The sequence below is a fragment of the Protopterus annectens genome, chromosome 9.part0 (genome assembly GCF_019279795.1).
Source record: "Protopterus annectens isolate FY-2018-M chromosome 9.part0, PAN1.0, whole genome shotgun sequence".
In the NCBI taxonomy this organism is placed as follows: Eukaryota; Metazoa; Chordata; order Ceratodontiformes; family Protopteridae; genus Protopterus; species Protopterus annectens.
In genome coordinates, this window is record NC_056743.1 from 1,144,879,307 (window position 1) to 1,144,903,127 (window position 23,821).

Below are 23,821 nucleotides of genomic sequence, written 5' to 3' on the forward strand. Positions count from 1 at the left end.
TACTCTAGCTCCAATACCCTACCCCAAAGATTCCTAGAATTTATAAACTCAAATGCTATGGAACAACTTGTTACCACTCCCACAAGAGGGGAAAAGATACTGGACCTGATCATCACCAACATGGGGACTCTATGCTCCAGACCAGAAGTGTATCCCTCACTGGTAAGATCAGACCATAAACTAATCTCACTGGATACTCACATCCCGACCCCACCTCTTGCCCAGAAAACCACAGTGAAAAACTTCTCTAAAGCAAATTTCACACTCCTCAAAACTGAGGTGGAATCCTTCAAAGCCCCCAGGCCTGTAGAAAATATGGCCCAGACTGCAGAATCCTTTATAAATGCATTCTATGAACACCTTCAGGAATGCATGGATCATGCAATCCCAAATAAATCCAAGACCCAATCCTCCAAAGGCAGACGTCCTGTCTGGTGGTCCCCAGCCATAAACAAACTATACAATAGAAGGAGGAAGCTACTAAATGATAGAGCAAAATCCCAAAAAGGGAAGGCATCTCTGATCAGTATTAGCAAAAAACTACGGGCCCTCATAAAATCGTCTAAAGCCAGCTTCGAGAGAAAAATTGCACAGAACACTAAGGATAATCACAAGGCTTTCTTTAGTTATGTTAGGAACCTGGGTGGGAATTCCCAGATATGCTCAGAATTAGTCCAAAATGACAAAAAATACACCGAACCCACAGACATTGCCAACATCCTAGCTGACAGGTTCAGTGCAAACTCCCCCCCCCAACCAAAAGGGCAAATATTTATCCCGGAAGAGTGCTGCCCCCCTGACATCTCAGATGCTCAGGTAAGAGCTGCCCTCTCCAAAGCAAAAAACACAGCATCAATGGGACCAGACGGTGTCCTGGGCTGTGTCCTACATAAACGCCAAGAAGAGCTAAACTCAAATATAAAACTACTGTTCAATCTCAGCCTTACTACATGATATGTACCCAAAGAGTGGCGTACAGCAACAGTGGTCCCTCTCCACAAAGGTGGTGCCTCAACGGATCCTGGAAACTATCGCCCCATAAGCCTGACTAGCTTGGTCTGCAAAGCTATGGAAAGGATCATCATGGACATCATAAATAAAGATATTGGGGACCTACAGACACTGGATCCTACCCAGTTCGGCTTTGTTAAGGGCAGATCCTGCCTCTTAAACCTAGTTGATTTCTTTGAAACAGTCACCAAGGCCATTGACGAGGGGAAGGTGGTCCACACAGCCTACCTGGACCTCACAAAAGCCTTCGATACAATACCCACTTGGGTATTATAGATAAGCTCACCAGCTTAAATATAAACCCCTATGTCACTAGATGGGTTGCAAACTGGTTCAATGACAGAACCCACATGGTTAGAATTGCTGGAGCTATGTCATACTCCAAACCAGTTACAAGTGGCATCCCCCAAGGCTCAGTCCTGGGACCTCTGTTGTTCGGTATATATTTCTCGGAGGTACAGGCCAGCACGGAAGGACTGTGGCTGATTAAGTTCGCAGATGACTGCAAACTGGGTGCCATAATCGACTCTCCAGCTGACACAAGCATCCTCTAAAAGGGCCTCATAGAAACAGACAACTGGTGCCAGAGCCATGGCCTCAAGCAAAATGCCAAAAAGTGTATAGTCATCCCCTTTGGCAAAAACAAGGTGCCCACAAATTACCACATAGGTGGTAATCCATTAAGTACAGAAGAAGTAATTAGGGACCTGGGGAGCCAAGTTGATAGCAGTCTCTCATTTGACAACCACGTGGCCAAAGTGGTTAGAAAAACATTTTATATAGCCCACCTAATCATGAAGGGATTCACATCTAAATCAGGGGAGGTCATCATGCCTCTTTACTCATCCCTCATCAGGGCCATAATTGAGTACAATGCCCCTTTTGGGATGTACCTTACCAGACACCTGCAGCAACTGGAAAGACCCCAAATGTACCTCACCAAGAGGATCATAGGGCTCAAACAGATGCCATATGCTGCCCGGTTAAAGAAACTCCAGCTCTACTCAGTGGCATACCACCTGCTCAGAGGCAATCTGTGCCTGACTTATAAAGCCATGTCCAACCCGGAATTAAAGGACATGCTGCACCTCAGGAAATCCAAATCCCATCAAGCTACGCGCTTGAGAGACTTGAACCTCAGCACTGAAATAAATAGGACATGCTGAGGGGACAGATTCATAACCCAGAGGCTCCCTTCACTCTGGCATAAAATCCCAGTCCAGGTTAGGCAGAGTCCCTCATTGACTCTCTTCAAGAGGAATCTTGATGAGTGGATGGGAGATCATAGGTTTACCCCGGGTATCACTTCTGTGTCACTGTTAGACAGAGGCACAGTATAATAACCTCGAAAAAGGGCATAGCAAAATTAATTTAAAATGTGTGGCGAAAGCCAAACACACTCTGGCTAGGCTTATAAATGCCCTAGGGCAGATAGCCTAGTATGAACCTATGAAGCTATAAAGATCCATTAGTCAATTTCCTATTCAATAAATGAACCCTGTGATCTTCTGAAAGAGGAGAGTGGGCATAGCTGGAATAATCTGCATATTTTATTAGATTGTTTTCTTAAACACTACTAGTAAACACTTTGTTTTATGAAAGGGGTCTATCAGACATAGTTCAATAAATAACTGCAAAATAAGTTTAACTGTAAGGAAATAACACATCCACTTAACATATTAGATTAGTATAGGATGATGGCAAATGCAAATCTGCATAAGTTTTGTGTATTTAGAAGAGCTATAGAAAGTCAGTGAGGGTGGGTTCCTATAGATCCAGTTGTATGCCATGTCATCCTTGTATCTATGGAGTAAGAACTTCATCTGCATCCTTAGTATTAGTCTGAAAATACTGAGAATGGGTATAGGGCTCTCCAATATTATTTTTATCTCCAGTTTCATTCTTGATTTTTACAATTAAAATATCAATGACCAACAACGGCTTGGACAGTTTCCAGCTTACAGATGTGAGGACTGTCTATTGACTGTTTGCAGATGCTGGATAATGTATTTGTGGCCTCAAGTTGATGTGATCTCGATTGTGCTGCACAGACTGAAGTGAATAAAATTAAAATTAGCACCTGCAAAGCCAAGATCATGGTTCTGTCTTGGGTTTGAGTGAATTGCTTTCTGCAAATGAGGAGGGCTCAGCTAACAGAAGTCGACCAGTTTAAGTATATTGTGCTCGATTTAAAGAAGATTACAGGGCTAAATACTACATTCATGCAGTAACAGCATCACTACAGCTCTAATACAAGATTGTGATGGTGAAACACAAGTTGAGTCCCAGGAGGAAGCTCTTCAGTTACAGATTATTATATAGGAAGCTCTTAAGTTACAGATTACGATATAGTCCCATGCTCACCTATAGACTTGAACTTTGAGCAGTGATCAAATAATGTTATTACATATACGAAGCAAACTCACACATGCACACACAGACACACACACACACATATATATATATATATATATATATATATATATATATATATATATATATATATATATGTATACACACACACACACACACACACACACACACACATATATATATATATATATATATATATATATATATGGGCTGTGCCCCCCACACACCCCCTAACTATATATTCTAACTCCAGGGTCGCACTACAATGTGGAAGGGGGCATATTCCATTTTCTTGCTAATAATACTTGTCAGTCAAATGAAGTTTCGGGCAAATGAAGTGTCAGGCAAATGAAATTTCAGTCAAATGGGGTCAGGCAAATGAAAGTTAGGTCAAAAGAAGTAGACCCATATATACACACACATATATATATATATATATATATATATATATATATATATATATATATATATATATAAAACTAAAATTAACCGCACTCAAAAAAATTGAACGAAGAGAAGAAATTTTAACTAAGAACTGAACTTCGTGACAATAAAAGCATTCAAAAAATAGTAAATCACACCAACAACTCTTGTAGAACTTTATCAAGACTTCTTCAGAAAGACATGTTTCATAAGAGCTTATGAAACTTGTCTTTCTGAACAAGTCTTGATAATAAATAAGACGAAAGCGCTAAAGTTCTACAAGAGTTGTTGTTGTGATTTACTATTTTTTGAATGCTTTTATTGTCACAAAGTTCAGTTCTTTTATATATATATATATATATATATATATATATATATACATACGTACATATATATATATATATATATATATATATATATATATATATATATATATATATATATATATATATATATATATATACACACACACACACACACACACACACACATATATAAATATACATATAAATGATATTGCATATATAAGAGGTAGAGAGACACAGAAAATAATGTGAATGGTCCCAAACTTGGTGCAGGAATCTTGTTATAAAAGATAACGCAGTAAAAATGGTCCAGCACTAAAGCTGCAAATAGATAAAAAACAAGAAAACTTTACTTTTAGAGAGCTTTAATACAACACTTAAAGCAAAATGTTTTCCAAACGCATCATCCGTCCAATTTATTTATTTATTTTATTTATTTATTTTTATTTTACATTTGTTGACTGGGCTAGTCTAGCTGGTTACATGTCCATTTTCAGTAGATGCCCGGGGAGAAAAGCTCCACTTAAAACTAGTTAACATCAGGCCAGTGCCAAAACAAGATAAATACATTATGTAATGTAGATAAGGTGAATATGCTTGCCGAATTATTTCATCAACTTCAGTTATACAGAAATAAAGAAGATACAGAAATTGAGAACTGAGTTGAAAAAGGGTAAAAATACAGTTATTATTACCAAGGGAAAGAGATAGAGCTTCAACGTTAGTATGTTGGGTTAGATGTACTTTTCAAAAGATATAAAAGGGTTATAAAATGTGTATAATACAGGGAAGTAGGAGAATTAGGGAGGATAAGTAAAAGAGGAAGAAAACAATCATAATGGAAGAAAAGAAAAGTAAAAGTGCAGGGTGGAAAGATAAGAGTACACTGAAAAGGTAGTGTAGTGAGGAGAAATACTCAGTGATGGCATGCTGGGAAATAGGATGTAAGGGAGGGGAGGAGGGGTGAAAATGCTAATGCTGCAAAGGAGTGGGTTAAGGAGGAGGTCTGTTGAGTATGAATAAGGTGGGGGGGGGGTTAGTCAGGGTTAGCACAAGGACATAGCCATTGTGTTTTTAGTAGAATTTTTAGTTGTTTTTTTAGAGTGTTAATGATGAAAGAGATGTAAGTTTAGTGGGAAGCTTGTTCCAGATCTTCCCCACTGTATCAGAGAAAAGTGAATCACCTGCCCTGTTGTGGTATTTCTGGGTGGTAACTAGTAGTTTATTTGCTGAGCGAAGGTTAGTGAGGTTTGTGTAGGGGGAGATGAGGCTACTGAGAATAGGAGTATTACTAGGCTGGTGTAGAATTTTATGGATAATGGAGAGTTGTTGAAAGTTTAGTTGGTTATTTAGTTCAAGCCATCCTAGAAGTTTTAGGTTTAGACAGTGATGTGTTCTGAATGAGGACCCAGTAGCAAACCTGGCAATATTGTTGTAAGAAGTAGACAACTTGTTTAGGTTACTTTTGGAAAGATTAGTATAAATTGGAGAGGCATAAAAAAGTGTGGAGATTAGATGTGTCTGGGCAATAGTAGTTATGGCTTCTGGTGTGAGAAAAGATTTTATCATATATAAGGATCCAAGTTTTCTGTTGACAGTTTTGATGGTGGCATTGATATGAGTGTCAAAGTTCAGGTTGTGGTCAATCAATACCCCTAAGAGTTTTGTCGTTGGGTCGGGAGCTATGATTGTACCATCGATGAATGTAATAGAGAAGTCTAATGGGGTAGATTTAATAGTTGGAGTAAATAGCAATAGTTTGGTTTTTTTGGCATTAAGGAGGAGGTGACATTGTTGCAACCAGTTTTCAACTTGGTTGAATACTATTTGGGTGATGGTTTGGAGTTCAGATGAAGTGTTAGCTTTACAAATCAAAGTGGGGTCATCTGCATACTGAATGCTAGTAGGTACAGGTAAATTAGTAGAAAGGTCATTAATGAATAGGGAGAAGAGTAGAGGTCCTAGGATGGAGTCCTGAGGGACACCAAGGGTAACAGGGAGATGTTTGGATAGGTTATTATCCCAAAGGACAGCCTGCTGTCGATTGTCCCACAATGTATTAGCAGTTTAAAGCTTTTTAAAATGGCATTGTAAACACACCATGTGATCATCCATAACCAACAGGATTAAATCAAATAGCAACTCTCTTGACATCCATACACTGCATTTCACTATATAACAAAAATAGTTTTAATTAAAAAAAATGAGAATAAATAAACTTACTGATGCTAACCATCAGTAATGAAGTATTACGTAACCAATTAAAAAAAAATAAGTATATTTCACACGTGCGCGCGCACACACACACACACACACACACACACACACACACACACACACACACACACACACACACATACACGCAGCCATCTATCTATCTATTTATTATATATATCTACAGAGAGAGGGGGTATATGGCTGTTCATTATGTCAGAAATGCTATTTTAATGCACTGTATATTCTATATGTTATCATAATAACCTCATTGTAATATAGTAGTAAAGAGATAACAGACCTTTTGATGGAACACCTGAAATGCTGTTATAAAAGGGAAAGCTTGTAATCCATAACTGTAGATACCTTTGCCTTTTCTTGAGAAGGATTTTACCAGCAAGACTAGAGATTCTTAGGGACCTTGACCAAAATGTGCTGTGGAGTGTCATACCCTACCTATGGATCTATCATTGGAATGCCAGGATCCTAATTGCTGATGCTCATGGAGTATCAAGGGCATGCAGGTAAAAGTACTCAGAGTATAATGACAGCCTAACCTAAATTGGGGCAGCAAGTCTGGGGACTGTCAGAAACTGATGCATGTCTCTGAAAGACTTTAAGATGTGCAGTACGTAAGCATCAATTATACTCAGCAAAAATTATTGAGTTGGTGTAAGTTGGTGGTGTACTCCAAAAGTTTTTTTTTTCATTGTAAATAAATTGCACTTGAATGAAGGAGACTTTCTCCAGTATATGTTATATACTATATCAGTACTTCCATATTTTGTATATTGTGTTGCAGAAATAGGTTTAAACCTTCCATCTCCAAACTATGGAACATTACATCTTACAATGTGGAACAGATTGGGAAAATGTAGAGCACTCTAACGACTTTAGCTTAGGAAGGTCACAGCATGGTCATTAACTGTTTGTTCATTCTAAAAATAAGATCTGTTGATCAATACTATTCAGCATTATTTCCATGGAGTGTCCCTTATATACTGAGGTAAGACTGAGAGAAATGATTACATGATGCTGAACAAATTGGGAAAATACTTGCTATCGACTTCAGCTAGGAAGCTCACAGCATAGTTAGACTTAAAAATAGTTCTTTTGACTAATTAATATTATTCAGCATTATTGCCATGAATATATGTTAAAAATTCTTTGTAATGAATAAGTGCTAAGCCCTTTCATGTGGAACAGAGTGGAACATAGAATTTTGAAGGCTCAAACAAGGAGTTATGAGGAAGGTTTCTTATAATAAGGAAAGATAGAGTGGTATGATTGCTGGATGAGCTGAATATGTATCTATCTTTCTATCTATCATTCTATCTATATAGATGTATATATGTCATTTGGCATATACTTGTTAGAAGTTAAGGCCAATGTCATGGGCTTCTGGCTGACCACATTTGCAGATGATCGCAAACTGGGAGCAGTCATACAATCACCCCAACACACGTGTGTGTGTGTGTGTGTGTGTGTGTGTGTGTGTGTGTGTGTGTGTGTGTGTGTGTGTGTGTGTGTGTGTGTGTGTTTGTGCGTTTTCTAAAAGAAAACAGTCCTTTACAATAAATACATATGCACTGAAGGAAAAAATAAATGCATAAAACATGTCCAATAGCTTAATAAAGCTGTTTCCCAATAGATAATGAAATGAATTACCAAAAACTACCATATTAAATGTAAAAATATGACAGCCGTTTTCAAGAACACCTATGACATGGTCAATAAGGAAAGAGAAGTTGATGAGATTTTTGTAATATTATTTTCTTTAAATTTTGCTTGGAGTATGATTGTTTTGGTCAGCTTACTCTGTTTCTTCTCTGTTTTCAGCCATGACTCAGATCATGATGGGAAAGGTTTATGCCATACATGCTCATACTCTTTAAAGTAAACATTTTACCTGGATGTCTGTTGTATCTTGTTCAAACTTCCCAGTGATTATTTTACTGAGAGACTGTGCTTGCTGACAACAGGTGTGAGGCATTGAACTCATCTTGGGCAGGAAGCTAATCCATCACAGAGTCTACATACACTCACATGGGAGCTGCACAGTGACCCATGGGCAGCACAAGACTGCATACTGAGAATCATAAAACTATAAAAAATTATTCACCTTAAATGACAGCAAAGTTTGAAACTCAATGTTACACTTTACTCCCTTGGATATATTTTAATAGAAATTCAGTTATTGTTTAATATGTAGTGAAAACAATACTTTTTATTTATCTGTCATACACTGTGTGTGTGTGTGTGTGTGTGTGTGTGTGTGTGTGTGTGTGTGTGTGTGTGTGTGTGTGTGTGTGTGTGTGTGTGAGTGCACACGTGTGTAAGTGTGTGTGTTTTACACTCCTTCTGCTTCCTGTTCTTCCCTCCAGATTCTCATTCTCCTGATAAGAGATAGATTCTGGTGAAGAATCCTTGGCATATTCCTTCCAGATCCACTCTTCTCTTACCCTTAGGTCTAATGAAGAAGATTCACTGTCATAGGTTAGTAGTAGGCTAACTACCTTTCTGGGTTATTTTAAGCATACCATTTACCCCATCGGAGAATCAAACCCTGCATCTTATGTTTGTAAGGGTAAACACCTTACCATTATGCCAGCCTCCCACCCCTTTCTCCTGATTCTCCTTTTGAAGAGTTATCTTTTGGGGATATAGGGGTCCATAGATAGAACACTTTAATTGGGATTGCTCCCAGGTTTCTGAGGTTCAAAAAAGATATTATGAACTCTCCTGCAAATGGAGTTACCCAGACCTTATGCAGTCCCTCCTGTTTTAGCTGTCCTTTTTGGATTCATTTGCAGCAGCTTCTCAGGCTTCTGATGCTCAAACTCTGGTCCCTTAGAAGCAAAACAAACTTTATAAAGTCCCTAAGAATCATAAGTATTTGTGTAAAAGTCTTTCATTTGATCCTGCCTTTGTTTCTATGTCCACAGATAAGCCATCCAAGCTTCTATCCTCTTCCAAGCTTCTACCTTCTGAGAAGGACAGACATGCTATGGAGAGGTATGGAAAAAAGTGCATACATCTGTTACTTTAGCCTTCAGGCTCACATGACTAGATATGGCTGATTCAGACAGTAAGACTTCTGCTCTTTCTGTTCTGAGTTCTGCCTCTCAGGTTACTTGCCATTCCTTTAAATGCAGCTATGATGCTGCTGATGCCTCTTCTAGGGCAGCTGATTCTGTCATGAGGGGATACTCTTGGTTGCACCTTTAAGATTTACCTGAGAACATTATGGCCAAACATTTAGATTCCCCCCTAAAGCAACCAGAATTATTTAAAACTCTTCAGGATAAGGGTAAGGTTATGCAAGACCTGAATCAAATCTTTGTTTATCCTGTACCTAAGTTCCAGAGGAACTATCCATCTAAATCTTCCTTTGTCCATAGGCTTCCTAGAAGACTTGCAAGGAGCATGAGGGTTCCTATGCAGATTTTCCCAGACAATCCCAGTCAGAGTTCTTGAGGCCAAAATTCTTCTTTTACTGACAAATCTGCCTCTATTTGACATCCAGCCACCCCTTCCCACCATCCAGATTCCTCTGTCCCTCAGGCTAAGCCTTTCCTTTGCTGTTTGGCAATAGAAAGCCACTGACACCTGTGTTCTTTCTCTTCATCATTCAGAGTATTTATTTTATGGCTTGGAAGTCCTTTCCTCCATTTTTTGGCTTTTGTCAACCTCCTGCTTGCCAGCTTCCCCATTTTCCTTTGGGTCTGCGGGATCTGGTGGCTCTGAGAACCATCCAAACTGTTCCCTTTTCCCAGCAGAGTGCAGAATTTTATTCCAAAATCTTTCTGGTTCCCAGGAAGGTGGGGTCATGGTGGCCCTTCCTAGACCTATCCTTTTTCAACATCTTCCTACAGGTCTCTTCCTTGAGAATGTTATCTTTTGAGATGATGTTCCCTCTGTTGTTACCTCAAGCTTTTCAGGTATCTAGATTTGAAGGATGCTTACTTACATACTCCTATTAATGCTCTCTTCAGGAAGCTTCTACATTTCTCTATTTCTTCATCTCATTATCATTTCTCTGCTTTGCCTTTTTGTATTTTTACAGCTCCAAGGGTCTTTTCCAAATGCATGTCCCCTGTTGTAGCCTTCTGCAGACTTCAGTGAATTCAAATATTCCATTATTTGGATGGACTTCTAATTCAAGCCCCTTCTCAGGAGCTCCTGCTTCAAAATCTACACTTCAATATGCCTCTTTTGTGTAGTGTGGCCATTAATCTCAAGAAGTATGCATTGACTCCCTCTCACGACCACGTGTTTTTAGGTTGCAGGATTCAGACCATTTCAATGTTGCCTTATCTTCCAAATCCAAAGGTCCTCTCTTTGACTGCTTGTTTTTAGTCTATTCTTCCTCTTCCAGTCCTTCTTGCAAGGGAATTTCTTGGAGCCCTGGGATATATGGCATCTACCATTCCCATGGTTCCTTTTTCCAAACTCTACATGAGGAAATTTCAGTGGTATCTCAAGACTGTTTCGTTCTAGCACTGCTACCCTCAGGAATATCTGGTTCCTCTCTTACCTTGTCTCAAGCTTGAGTTCTGCTGGTGGATTCATCAGATTTCCCTGAATCCAGGGCTGGCTTTTCAGGTTCCTCTCCTTACTCAAGAGAACTACACAAATGCTTCTGATCATGGTTGGGGAGCATCCTCCAACAATCTAAAAGATTAGGGTCTTTGGTCCTATCACCAGCTGACAGACCATATTAACATAAAGGAGATGAGGGCTCTACCTCTAGCTCTCTTGGTTTTTCACTCACTTTGGGTTCTAGTTCTTCTAAAGACTTTCAAAGACAATAGCACAGTCATGTGGTGCATCAATAAACAAGGGAGCACACAATCTTACCTTCTTTGCATACTGGCTCTTCGTGCTTGGGATTTTGAAGTCTGCCATCAACTGGTTCTTCAGATGGCTTACATCCCTTCACAGCACAACCTGGTAACAGTCTCTTTGAGCAGGCCCAGAACAAAGCCTCACAAATGGATGCTTCACAGGGAGGAGTTTCTGGACATTGTACATCAGTGGGGTACTCCTCAGATAGATCTTTTTGCCTTCCCTCTGGGGGTTTATTTCATATAAATGAAATCCCACTTACCCAACTTTCATAACATCGAGCCAAGAACACTGAAAGTTTTCAAAACCAACTGCTCGGAACACCAACGTTTAACTAAATGTAAGCAACCCACTGGCCTACCCGACAAACAAACTGAATAAACACAAAGAAAACACACCTATGTGGGGGTCTTCTCCCTCTGCACCCCCCAACTACATATACTGACTCTGAGATTGCACTACAATGGAGGTCAGAGGCAAGGTTCAGCATGCTGGCTATGCAGTTACTTACCTTTAGTTACATGTCAGTATTCTGAGCGGTCGGTGTTGTGGACTTTGTGTTCTCTGCTCAATATTCTGAAAGTTGGGTAAGTGGGATTTTGTTTATATGAAGGGGAACCCCCTATTGACAGACAACTTCACTAATTCTGTTCCAGAGTGCCAAATCATCTGGCTTGGAAAGTGGGAACCATCCCTTTCTCTTGGAAAGGGATGTTTCTGTATGTCTATCCCCCTCTTCCTTTACTACCACAAGTCCTGCACAAGATCATGTAGGACAAATCCAAAATCTTGCTGGTGACTCCATTTTGGCCAAAACAGCAATGATTCCCCATTCTATATCACCTGGCTAGGGGCAATCATAACAAGTTACCTCACAGGATGGACCTTCTCACTCAAGACAAGGGATCTGTCATTCACCCTCACTTGTCTACCCTTCAGCTGGCACTTTGAGTGATACAGTTTTGACTCCTTTCAGGCATCAATTTTCTGAGGACATGCTTCAGTTCCTATGTGACTAAATGGAAGAGATTTTCTATTTGGTGGCTCATGCATGACTTATACCCTTTTCTATAGTCTTCCTTACAGTCCTTTCTTATTTGTGTAAGTTGCTGAATTCTGGTTTGGAATATCTGTCTGTTAAAGTTCATTTGTCACCCATTTCCACCTGTCTGCCTCCAAATCAACTTTTGGGTTCTAGTTCTAGCCAAACAGTTTTTAAAAATGCCTGCCTATTATTCCTTATTGTGGCCTTAATTTTGTTCTTGAAAATTTGACTCGGCCTTCTTTTGAACCTGCTTTTTCTTCTTACCTACAACATTGTACTTGAAAGATTATATAGCTGGTGGCTCATACTTCTGCCAAGAGCAACTTAACTTCAAGCAGTCATGGCAGTTTCTCCTTTCTTTTTTTTCACAAAGACAGGGTCTCTCTTCATATAAATCCCTCTTTTACGCCCAAGGTGGTCAATGATTTGCTCTTGATTCAGTACATTTATCTTACTTATTTTTCCCTTCTCCACAGGCTACTAGGGAGTGGGTTCTTCACACCTTGTATTTACACAGACAGCTCAGATATTACTTGGACAAGACAAAACATATCATGAAATATGAGCAAATTTTTACTTAGTTTGTGCCAGAAAATTGGATTTGGCATTCTCTAAGGAAACCATCTCATCCTGGATTTCTAACATCATTTGTTTTTGCTATTCTTTTCATGGCCAGCAGCTTTAATCTTCTTTATGTGCTTATCCTACTAGTGCAGTGGCCTCTTTTCAGGCTTTTTTAGAGTGTCTGGATACAAAGTCAATCTTGGAAAATGTTACTTGGTCTTCTGTTCACAACTTTACCAAACATTACAGGTTAGATGTCATTTCCAGGGTCAGGGCAGGATTTGCCAGGGCCATCCTTCATGGATTTGTGGAGGGCTCTTCTCTGCCTTCTTTCTCGCATACTTTCTAATGCATTTTGTACTCCCCAAGAGTAACAGTAGATGTCCTTCTTGTCACTGTTACAGTATTGTGTCCCTCCCTCCTACCCTTATTATTTTCTGTTGGTCTCGTCCTTGCCAAAGGGTCTTTCTTCCACCCTCCTCTCCTCCTACTTCCCTTCCTGGATGTACATGTTATTGTCTACTCTGGGGTTGCCCTTGTTCTTCTTTGGCACTTCAGTTCTGAGGACTAGACATTTGTACATCGCGTAGGCATCTTACACCATGTAAGTCAGACACACATCTGATATATGATGTCTTAAAGTAGTAAAGGCTTTGATATGCTGCCTAGACATTAGGCTATCCATGGCAGGCTATCCCAAGAGTAAAGAATGCCATTTCAGTGAGAAGTAGGACATCTACTTTTATGGCAAGATCTTACAGAGCTGTACTTTACATAAGTAACTCCATGGACATTCAAAGCTTCATCCTAATAAGTGAGGCAGACGTTCTTTGCTATTTGAGCATAGTAAGAAGTGTGTTTGGCTGTCTGAATATAATTACATTTCTCACCAGGTGACCAGGTCATAATGAATTGAAAAACCTTTCAGGAATCAGGATGGGTAACAGTGAATCAGTGCTGCCTTAGAGAAATGAAGAAGTATGGTCACCACTTTTCCCACCCCATAGACAGCATGAATTGTATCTCTGCTCCCTACTCCAATTAGAAGCCAACTAGTTGTCCACCAGATGTGCCTATGTATGCATCCTCCCTGTTATTCTAATGCACTGTCCATCATTACACACCTATGTATCCCAGTTTATTCTGATGCATTGTGCCTCACCACCTACCTGAGTATCCTCTCAGTCATTCTAATGTCCCATGCCTTACAAATATCCTCCCTTTTATTCTAATGCATTATGCCTTATGACTCACTAGGGCTAAAGCTAACATTCCTTACTTCTCTACTATGTAGTCACAACTCCCTGCTCACTACATCTCCAACAAGTACGATTCTACATCCATTCTATTAACAGTCATAACTGGTACCATGTAAAATGTATTCCAAAACCCGGTTCAAGTCACTTACCTTTGCTGCTTTCTGTAGCTCCAGATAGACATGTGGGGTATCTTTACACTACCTGACTAGCCCCATATACAATACATTTTGGTGAATAATTATCTTCAAGCTGCTCCTTCCCCTACTGTCCTCTTAAACCTACACTTCTATGTTGATTCTGCCTGAGTCCTTTTTTTAGCTCCACTGATGACTTTTGCTTTCAAGCATTTGCTGTTAAATAGTCTGTCTGTCCATCCTCTTTGTTCTCTGACACTGGATTAGCTCTGGGGCCCACAGAGCTGTATTTTCTTCTAGCTAAGTAAAATATGGATTCTGTTGAGCTTGGAGATGCCACCTCTATGCCTTGAGAGTCCCATGCAATGGACATACTCAGAGAAACAGAGTTTCATCTTTGAACTTTTCCATGACACCATTATACTATATGATTCATATGCTACATTTCCAGAGGGAGTTAACTGCAGAGACTGCTGATGCTCTTGAAGGGTTAACAGCAACCAAATTCATAACCAGAGAGCAGTATTAACTATAAACAGTGGTTTGATTGCCACACAGACCGTGTGTCTGTTGCACACAGTACAGTATATGGGTGAACCAGGGCAGCAGGCAGAGGACTAATACTTTATCATTATGCCTCAATACACCTTTCTGAGTTAGCCATAATCACAGAGGCCAATTTTGTGAAAGCACCCTTTTATGGAGTTTAATCTTTGGATCAAAAGTAAAAGCAGAGATGAAAAAGGAAGAAAATGAGACAAACACACTCTCCAATATTAGGGCAGAAGTCCTTTGGTGTTGTTTTTTCAAGTCCCAGCAGACCCTGCTTCACTTCTTCAGTTGTGATTTGAGCACACCCAAAAAGGTGAATTCAGAGATCTGGGAAGAGATACAGTGGCTTCCAGGATGGTCATGCCCCCATACCCAAGTAAGAGTATTTTAGTAAAACAACAATCTGTCCCTGAGAACTTGCCCATCTGGTCTCCTATTCAGGCACACAGGAGTTATCTGTCCCTCCACCAGAATGCATGGATGGTCATCATATGCAAACTGTGGATAAGGGATTTAGTTTTTAGAGGTTATACTATACCATTCCATTCCCTGTTCAAACCACAGTCTCTCCCTGTTCTAACCACACTCATGGTACACTCCCTTTCTACTTGAAGGAGACTGCATTTATTCTTTGGATTTTAAGGATACATAACTGCACTCCAAGATTGCAAAAGAGTACAGGAGATTCCTTTGCCATGACATAGGAGCACATCTCTTTCCTTTCCAAGTATTGCCACTAAGTCTCTCATCAGCACACATGGTGATCATCAAATTCATGTCCCTAGCTGCAGTAGATGTCTGGCTGCAGGGTTTTTCCTAACTTGGATTACTGGGTCTGGTAGCTCCAATGATGCAGTATCATTACTTGCAGGGATTGCTTCTCATGCGCTTTTGCTCCTTTTGCATAAAGTGAACTTCTCACATCTCAGCTGATGCTCACATAGCTGCCTGTCTTTATAAGCTGCACTCTGGATACTCAGTCTTGCAGAACATTTTTTTCCTCCAGGCAAGATCTTTAAACAGTGTGATGATCATTCAGTACAATTCTGTCCCAGCCTGCACCTGTGGTGTAGAGGAATACCGACTTGACTGCAACATTAATAATCTGAGTTTGGTTTGTGGCTTGGGCACTTGATGGGACAGGCAATGGAGGATGGGCATGTCCATCTTGGTGAGGAGGAAGAAGTGTTGTCAGCTCTGTACTGAATCAGTTTAGTCAAAGAAAGGCTAAGCATGTACAGGCAGCCTAGGGGCATGTAATAAGCTCCACGAGAACCTGGTGATGGTGGTAGCCCTTATAGTGGGAGTGTGTGGCAGTGTACACTCATATGTGTTGATATTGTGATCATCAGCGGTGATATGAAATGTTCATCCCTCCACCTAGACTAGAGTTAAGGCTAATCTTAATGACTCTGCTGCTAAGATGTTACTGAGGGCACAGATTCTCTGTTGTCCAGCTATATGATACCTTTCTGAATGGCTGTAACCCTAGTATATATGGAGGTAAATCCCCACCACTATGGAATTACCTGGCTCAAGTCTATTTGGAAGAGGATTGATGTTCAGGAGGCAGAGAGGCAAAATAATTAGAAAAAAAAAATTCATCCAAGCAGTTCTTTACTTGTGAGTACTGGGACTGAGTCTATAGTCTCCTTTTCTGCTGACCTACGCAAGACTTCATATGACATTATTTCAGCAGATCTCACATATCCGTGAGGCCAACTTACAAATCCAGTTGATGGTAGTAGCAGAATAAGTACAAGCAGCATCTCAGATGGAGGACTTGGGAATCCAGCATTTCTCTAGTATGACCATTGCAAACTCAAATTTCCCTGGTGACCACAACTACATGTGCCCCTGCTCTGCATTTGCTTGGGACATTATTTGGGGCTGACAATCCAAAGCACATAGTCATCTCAAAGGCTCACTTCTCACGTTAATATCTTGGAAATGAAAGCTGTCCTTTTCACCTAACAGGTATCCATTTATATTAATGCCATTGCCACCTACTTTAACAAAATGATACAGGTTTGTTACATAAACAAGCAGAGTGAAAAAGATTCCTACTTTTATGTCAAGAATCCATGAGGATATAACAGTGAACTTTTCCTTCTGATCACAATGCAGTAGCACATCATTTTCTGAGGCAAGATTCCAAGATGTTACCTACCCAAGACATACTGTTATCCTGAAGTGGCTTCCAGTGACTCATCTGTTATTTTCACCCATTTCTCCTGATCCCCAAGTTTCTAGAGAAAGCCAGGATTTACGCTGTCAAAATTATTATAACACCACCCCTTTTTTCTCAACAAGTGTGATTTCTACCTGCTTTGGCCTCAACTTTTGGACAGGCCTCTCAGGCTAAGACTTAAAAATTTTTTACTTTACCCATCTGGCACACATCATTGCTGAGTTTTCCCCTCAGAATAACTGCATGATTCTCCAGTTCCAATTATGTCAGAAATCCTTTGTCTCCAATATGTGGTCCAGATCCTTATTTTGGTGTAGATACCAGGCACTGGGAAGACTTCCCATAGAAGATGGCTTGTTTCTAATTATGGACAATTATCATAGGACTGATGCTTTATGGCTTCCCATTCCTAGTATTCTACAGTATCTCTCTCATGTTTTTGACTTTTATTCCATTAAGGTACATTTCTCAGTTATTTTCATTTTCTTTTAAGGGACAATTATATTGCTTTAACTTCTATCAAAGTCTACAAACCCTTCTGTGTGATGCATTTCTTTTTCAACCTCTTCTCGTCTCCAGTTCCTCCTTGGCATTATTATTATTTTGCTCTGGAGAAATTGACTTCTTCAGCTGATGTTTTACAAAATCTGTATTAAATTATAACCAAAACGACTTGTTTTTGCAGATAAGCAAGATCCCCTGCACCAGCAAGTCCTCTGTTAATGAATATTCCAAGTCTGTGATTGCACTAGATCAGGGAAAGGGAACATTCACGTAACCCGATATTGTAGTAATCTCACCCATCTGACAAGTCAGCTGCTTTGTTGACCGAATTGTGTCAAGTGAACAGCTGTTGACTATTCTACAACTGATTAAACTGTCACACATACACACATATAGTGATCCCACCTTGTTTTCAGCAGTGCCATAAATCTATATTTCCATGTTTTTTTACTCCAACTACTTTTTATTAATTAATTGTTTCTTTGTGTAACAAAACCAAAGAAAAAACAAAAATGGTTCAGCAGGTAGAAAATTTTCAAATACAACATACTTTAGTTACTCGAAAATAAAATTACCAAGGAGAACAATTTGAATACTATTTAAAACAGAAAATCAGTTCTTCAGATACAGTAACTATATAAAAAAATAAAAATCCATATCCATCTTAAGATTAATCTATGATCATTTAGCATCACCTTCTTCAGGATGTTTTCCAGTCAGTGATTTTTTTCTTGATCTTAGAAAACAGCTTGTATACATTTAAATACTTAGTTATGGAAGAAAAAATATTTTTATAGAAATAACTAGCAGATTCATATTTTGTTTTCTTGTAACGACGATGGTATAAATGTTTAAATATTTACTGTTGAAGTCACTTTGCTCTCATCTACCCTGCATTTTCCAGAAAAGGCTGATTTAAATTCTGATTTGTTACAGCAGTTTCCTCCTACATCAGCGTGCAGAAAGTGTCACTGACTTTGACGTGATAATGTTAGTAGAGCCATGGCTACAACTCTCATCCTATTTAATTTAAGGGATGAAGGAGCAGATAAAAGATAGCATGACATGGTTATCAGTTTTGTCACAACATGAAGCTTAAAGGAACAAATTTAGAAACTGCCTGGTAAAAAGAATGATCCAGCACAGTTTCACATATTTGTTTTGAAAAGTAAGAAATGCTGAAACTTACCTTTCCTAGCAGGTTCTGTGAGCTGCTGACTTTTCTCACATGCTGCTTTGATAACCTGGATACCAGTGCATTGAAGTGAGTTTTATAGATCAAATAAACTACAACTGTTTCCAGTACACCTGATTTAATAATTCAACTACCAAATTTTCTAGGCCAGACAAATGGATAGTGTAATATTTTTTTTTTGGGGGGGGGGGGGCTGGGGTCGAATGACACACATCTCAGATGGCATTGATTAGGTCCTGAATGGGTGACGTGATATATACCCCGTAATTTTAGAGATTATAACTACATTGATTTCTCATTGTAAGGAATATAGGTAGTTGAACAGGAATACAGGCATCTGTAGCAGGATGGGATCAACCAATTATTTTGGCAGAAAAAGGCAGTTGTGCTTTTTGTATTACTACTGATACTGTTTTAATGCCTATAAGGTAATTATGGTGGTATGTGTGTGTGTGTGTGTGTGTGTGTGTGTGTGTGTGTGTGTGTGTGTGTGTGTGTGTGTGTGTGTGTGTGTCTGTGCATAGAGAAGCTTCTGAATCTGACTATAGAGAAAAATACTTTATTCTCAGTGGTGGCATCCCACAATCCTAAAGGAAGGGATTAAGCATGCACATTTCTTGTTAATTAGCTGTCCAGACATTTGGACTTTTGTCCAGATTTTTTAACATCTTCAGACTGAAAGGTATGCTTTGGATGAGAATACTGGGCTAAACTGACATAATTATGGGGAGAATCACTGACCACACTTAGCTTTATTGTGACATTTTCAAAAGTTCTTTTTCATATCCTGTGATGCAGAGTGTTACAGCATTTCAGGTCTCCTTTCATCTTCTCCATCAGATCTTTTCCTGTAATGATTTCTTAGCATTGCTATCTTGTGTTTATTATGTACGCTGAACAGTCTGCACATTTGTTCAATAAATGATATTTACAGCCTTGAGTTCTACATCTTATATTTTGCCCCATATGACTGTTATTGGGATATATTTTGCCACCCTAACCCACCAGTTTAAGTACAGACATAAAATACAGTAAAGATAAAAATTTATTCAATGGTCTTGAGGTAAGTGCCCCATAATGTTTTATTGTCATGGAGTCATTTTTTTCTAAGAATTTATTTCTTTTAATGTAAATATAAGCACCAGAGCCAACACCTTACCTTCAATATACAAAAGTTGTACTTGAAGAATGAAACAAATGCATGCCTACAACATCATGTAACAATTCTTGAAATAAAACATATATAAGCCAAAAGACCAAACTGAACTTATTGATGTAGGAAACTGAAATATTTATTAGTTTGTATATACTGCCAATATGAGTGTGTGTGTGTGTGTGTGTGTGTGTGTGTGTGTGTGTGTGTGTGTGTGTGTGTGTGTATACGCATTTCCGTGTACATGTGTGTATCTGTGTATGCATTTGCATATACATGTGTGTATCTTTGCATGTACGTATGTATATGTTCCTGGGTATGGTGTGTGTGAGTGTATTGCTTCATGTTATATGTCCATGTTAGAGAGATATAGATATCTATAATTATTCTGAATTACATTTTGAGAGAAAAGCAAACTGCTGTAAGTTGTAATTAAAAGTTTGTTAAAGTTATTAGTGTCAAAAACAAAGGAAAGACTTCTGTAGATATGAAAGATGAACACGTAATGGAAATTTATGTCTCATATCAGAGAAGAAACAGTCATTAATGTACATGGAATACAGCATCCTCAGTTCCACTAACTGTTGCAACTGTGCTGGTTGCCAGTTAAATCAGCAACAGTCATAAGTGATGACATACATCACACACAGGCTCACAGTGGGTACTGCTTCCTGCAGGGTCCATTCACTATATATTTCAGTAAGCACAAACAAATAAAACAAATGTAAGATATACATGGCAGAAAATTATAAACATGTCATGTTTTTGAATGTAAAAAAAGCATCTTTCATTTCTTATTTTGTGTCATTAAGTATCATGCAGTGACTGCATTAGGGTATATATTTTTACAAGAAATAAGGTATTCTTCCTTCCTTCTAGTATCTTTTCTGTGTTTTGCTCTATTTTGAAGATATTAGTTATTTTCTTGAAAATGTATTTGAATTATAAGTCCTTCCCTCCAAATTTGGGTTACATAGCTTCATAGGTAATTACTAGGATAATGACTGTAAATGACCTTTTGAAGCTTAGACATGCATCCTAAATATATTTGACAGGTTCTGATACCACCCATGTTATTGTGGGTATAGTTCAAGTATGGGTGAATGAGCATTTACAAATGTCCTCTTTCTAATAGTGACATAAGTAGCAGACCAAGGGTAAATCTACAGTTCCCCATCCACTGATCCATGTGCTTCAGTAGGTGCAGGGAGGAATTCTGCTTCACATGGATGGGAAGTTTGTTCCAGAGAAGGGAACTCAGGGGAATATAATCTAGTATGAAACAAAATATCTAGAACTTTACTGAGTAGCACCAATAAAAAGTGTTTTTGTGGCTTAGTAAATATTCAGTTTTGCAACTCAGTTTTGCTCTTGAGAAAGAATTTATATCAACAAACTTACCAGCAGTCCACCCCAGAAAGGCGCTCCTGAGATCACAGCAATAGATGCTTCGGTAAAAGCCAAAACAGTTCCAAAAAGAATGTTCACTACTCCAATCATTATTTGTGTAGTCTGTTGAAACAAACAACAAAACAAAAGCATTTCATTCATGATGATATCAAACTATCAAGTGAGTGACAGAGGAAATTAGAATGACCTCAGTTGTACTGATGCTTGGGCAACAACCAAAGTAATTTTGAATAAACAAAATAGCTGCTCCATATAGGCATGAAATAAAATGTTGTATGAAATATGCAAAAGTTAATGTAGAACCTTTAGTAACAATGTTAATGCAGTATCTTTAGTAACAATATTAATGCAGTACCTTTAGTAACAATGTAGCATTTCAAGAAACATTTGGTACTTGAGTTATCCTGATGCCATAGAAAACTGTACAAATGGAACCAGGAACTAACTTCTTGTAGTGCAGTTTGTGAAAGCTTGGAAGTTTTGTTTTATTTTTTTGTTAGAAAATTCACAGCTTAACAGAAAATCTAGAGGTTGTCACCCATTTTTTTATGTTTTTGTTTCTAACAACTGATTTAGGCCACTTAAACCCCCTCCTCCTGCTACAGTAAATACCTGCTCAGAACATACTTCTACAACCCTCTATATTCAGACTTACCCCAAGAGCTGTTGGCTCAGCCTTCATGAATTCCTTCACTTGTACTGACATTTTGCATAGTTTAGATGTACAGGGTGCTGTATTCTGTTGATGACTTCTGGCATCAGCCAATGAATTGAGCGGGGTCATGACAACGACCTCATTGGAGCCTTGAACTGTTGTATTCATTTTTCCCAGCTGACAAGCATATATGTAATAGCAAGAATGATTTGCTAGTCATACACAAAGTGCCAAACACGGTCTCCTTATCAGGATCTATTGTCCGTTCCAATTATAACTCACGTGCTCCTAAAGAAATACATAGGAATAGTCTTAATTTAGTATGCAAGCTATTTTATTCTTTTTAGTACCTTAAGCATTAATATTGTCCAGAGATGTGAATCATATATGTCTCCTCATAGATATTTTCATTTTGTTCAAGAGCCTATTCTGTGATTTTCAACCACTTACCCTTTGATTTCAAAACAAAGAATAAAAAGAAATAAAATGTGTACAAAGGAAATCTTTACTGATAGATACTTCAGACAGCCATATTAAATTCTAGAATAACGGTTAGATTATTAAGAGCAAAGCACATATTTGTGCTTGCTGTTTATTTTGGATTTTACTAAGCTGCTTTACAAATCCATGTTTACAGCTATGTGTTTGTGGTGAAATGATTATAAGTACTATAAGGACTAGGCAGGTAATCATATATAATATTAGACCATCATAATTGCTTGCCCAGAATTGTGGTGAAATTGTTGCATGAACAGACATAGTTGTCTGTTGCTCAGTAACCACCATTTTTTTTTCTCTATATATGCACGATCTGTCATTACAGTCAGACAATGCAGATTAAAATTGATAAACAAGAATGTAAATTCACAGACAGGTAAATAGACAAGTAAAGATGGATAGATAGATAATTAGGTAGACAGATAGATAGATAGATAGATAGATAGATAGATAGATAGATAGATAGATAAAGTAGTGATTTTACAATTAATTTCATTTGTAAGGGCATGACACCTTTTTAACCACCCATACCAAGGAATATTTTTAAAGCGAGAGAATGGGGTTAAGGATGTAAGGAGGTGATATTCCCTTACGAATTACATTAAATGAAAGCCTGATATAGTAGGGTTTATACCCTTTTAGAATCCCACATACCTAGGCATATTTTTAGGTACAGACAGTGATTAAGGAGAGTGTTAGTCCCCTTACAAACATTATAACAATATGTGAACAACCTATAATGCTTTGAACTGCACACTGGTTGTGGATCCATTCTGTACAACTACTAGATTTGATTTTTCAGTCTAAGCACATCCATGGCTCATTTTTTTTTTCTTCCCAAGTCTGCCACTTCCTATGAAAGGCTACTTTTGTCCAAAATTCTTTCTTGAATAAATATTTTTTACACTAGTAATTCAAAAGAAAAAAAAAAGATTTGCCAGAACTTTGCAACCAACATCTTGTCAGTAAAAAAGATCAGTCTATGAACCATCTAAGATGTCCTGTCTAACATAATCTGTTGCCGAAGTTTCAAGTCAAAGAAAAAAGTATACACTTTAACAGACTTTTACACCCCAAGCAGAGTATTTCCTCTTTCTGGAATTTAACATCTTCCTAAGAAGGGATTTCTAAACTGCCACATATATACTGAGCTTTAGTTACCTCTCACCTTTCTATCATTTTGGATTTTTTTCAGCTTCTCCTGCACATACCGTATTGGGATTCCATGAACTCTTGGGAATACCTTTCTTTTTTTTTTGTTTCTATAGTGTTTATTGTTTTATTTTTTTTTTTTTGTTTTTTTTTTTGTTCAGATCAGGCTTTTCGACACATTTTTTGTAGCACATCACCATTATTATCTCCTACAAATGACTATATATATATATATATATATATATATATATATATATATATATATATATATATATATATATATATATATACATACACAGCTTTTTTTTTTTTTTTGGAAGAGACAAATCATATCT

At 38.3% G+C, this 23,821-nt stretch overlaps 1 protein-coding gene across 1 annotated transcript in view; it reads right to left on the reverse strand.

Moving 5' to 3' along the window:
* Window positions 1-23,821, reverse strand: part of LOC122811877 (membrane-spanning 4-domains subfamily A member 12-like) — a 656,330-nt gene that overhangs the window by 535,007 nt on the left and 97,502 nt on the right. The window contains exons 2-3 of the mRNA XM_044084013.1: window positions 21,837-22,124; window positions 21,173-21,283 (exon numbers count right to left, since the gene is read on the reverse strand). Of these exons, the coding sequence (XP_043939948.1) occupies window positions 21,173-21,283; window positions 21,837-22,004 (279 nt within the window). The 5' untranslated portion in view covers window positions 22,005-22,124. The remainder of the gene's footprint in view (window positions 1-21,172; window positions 21,284-21,836; window positions 22,125-23,821) is intronic.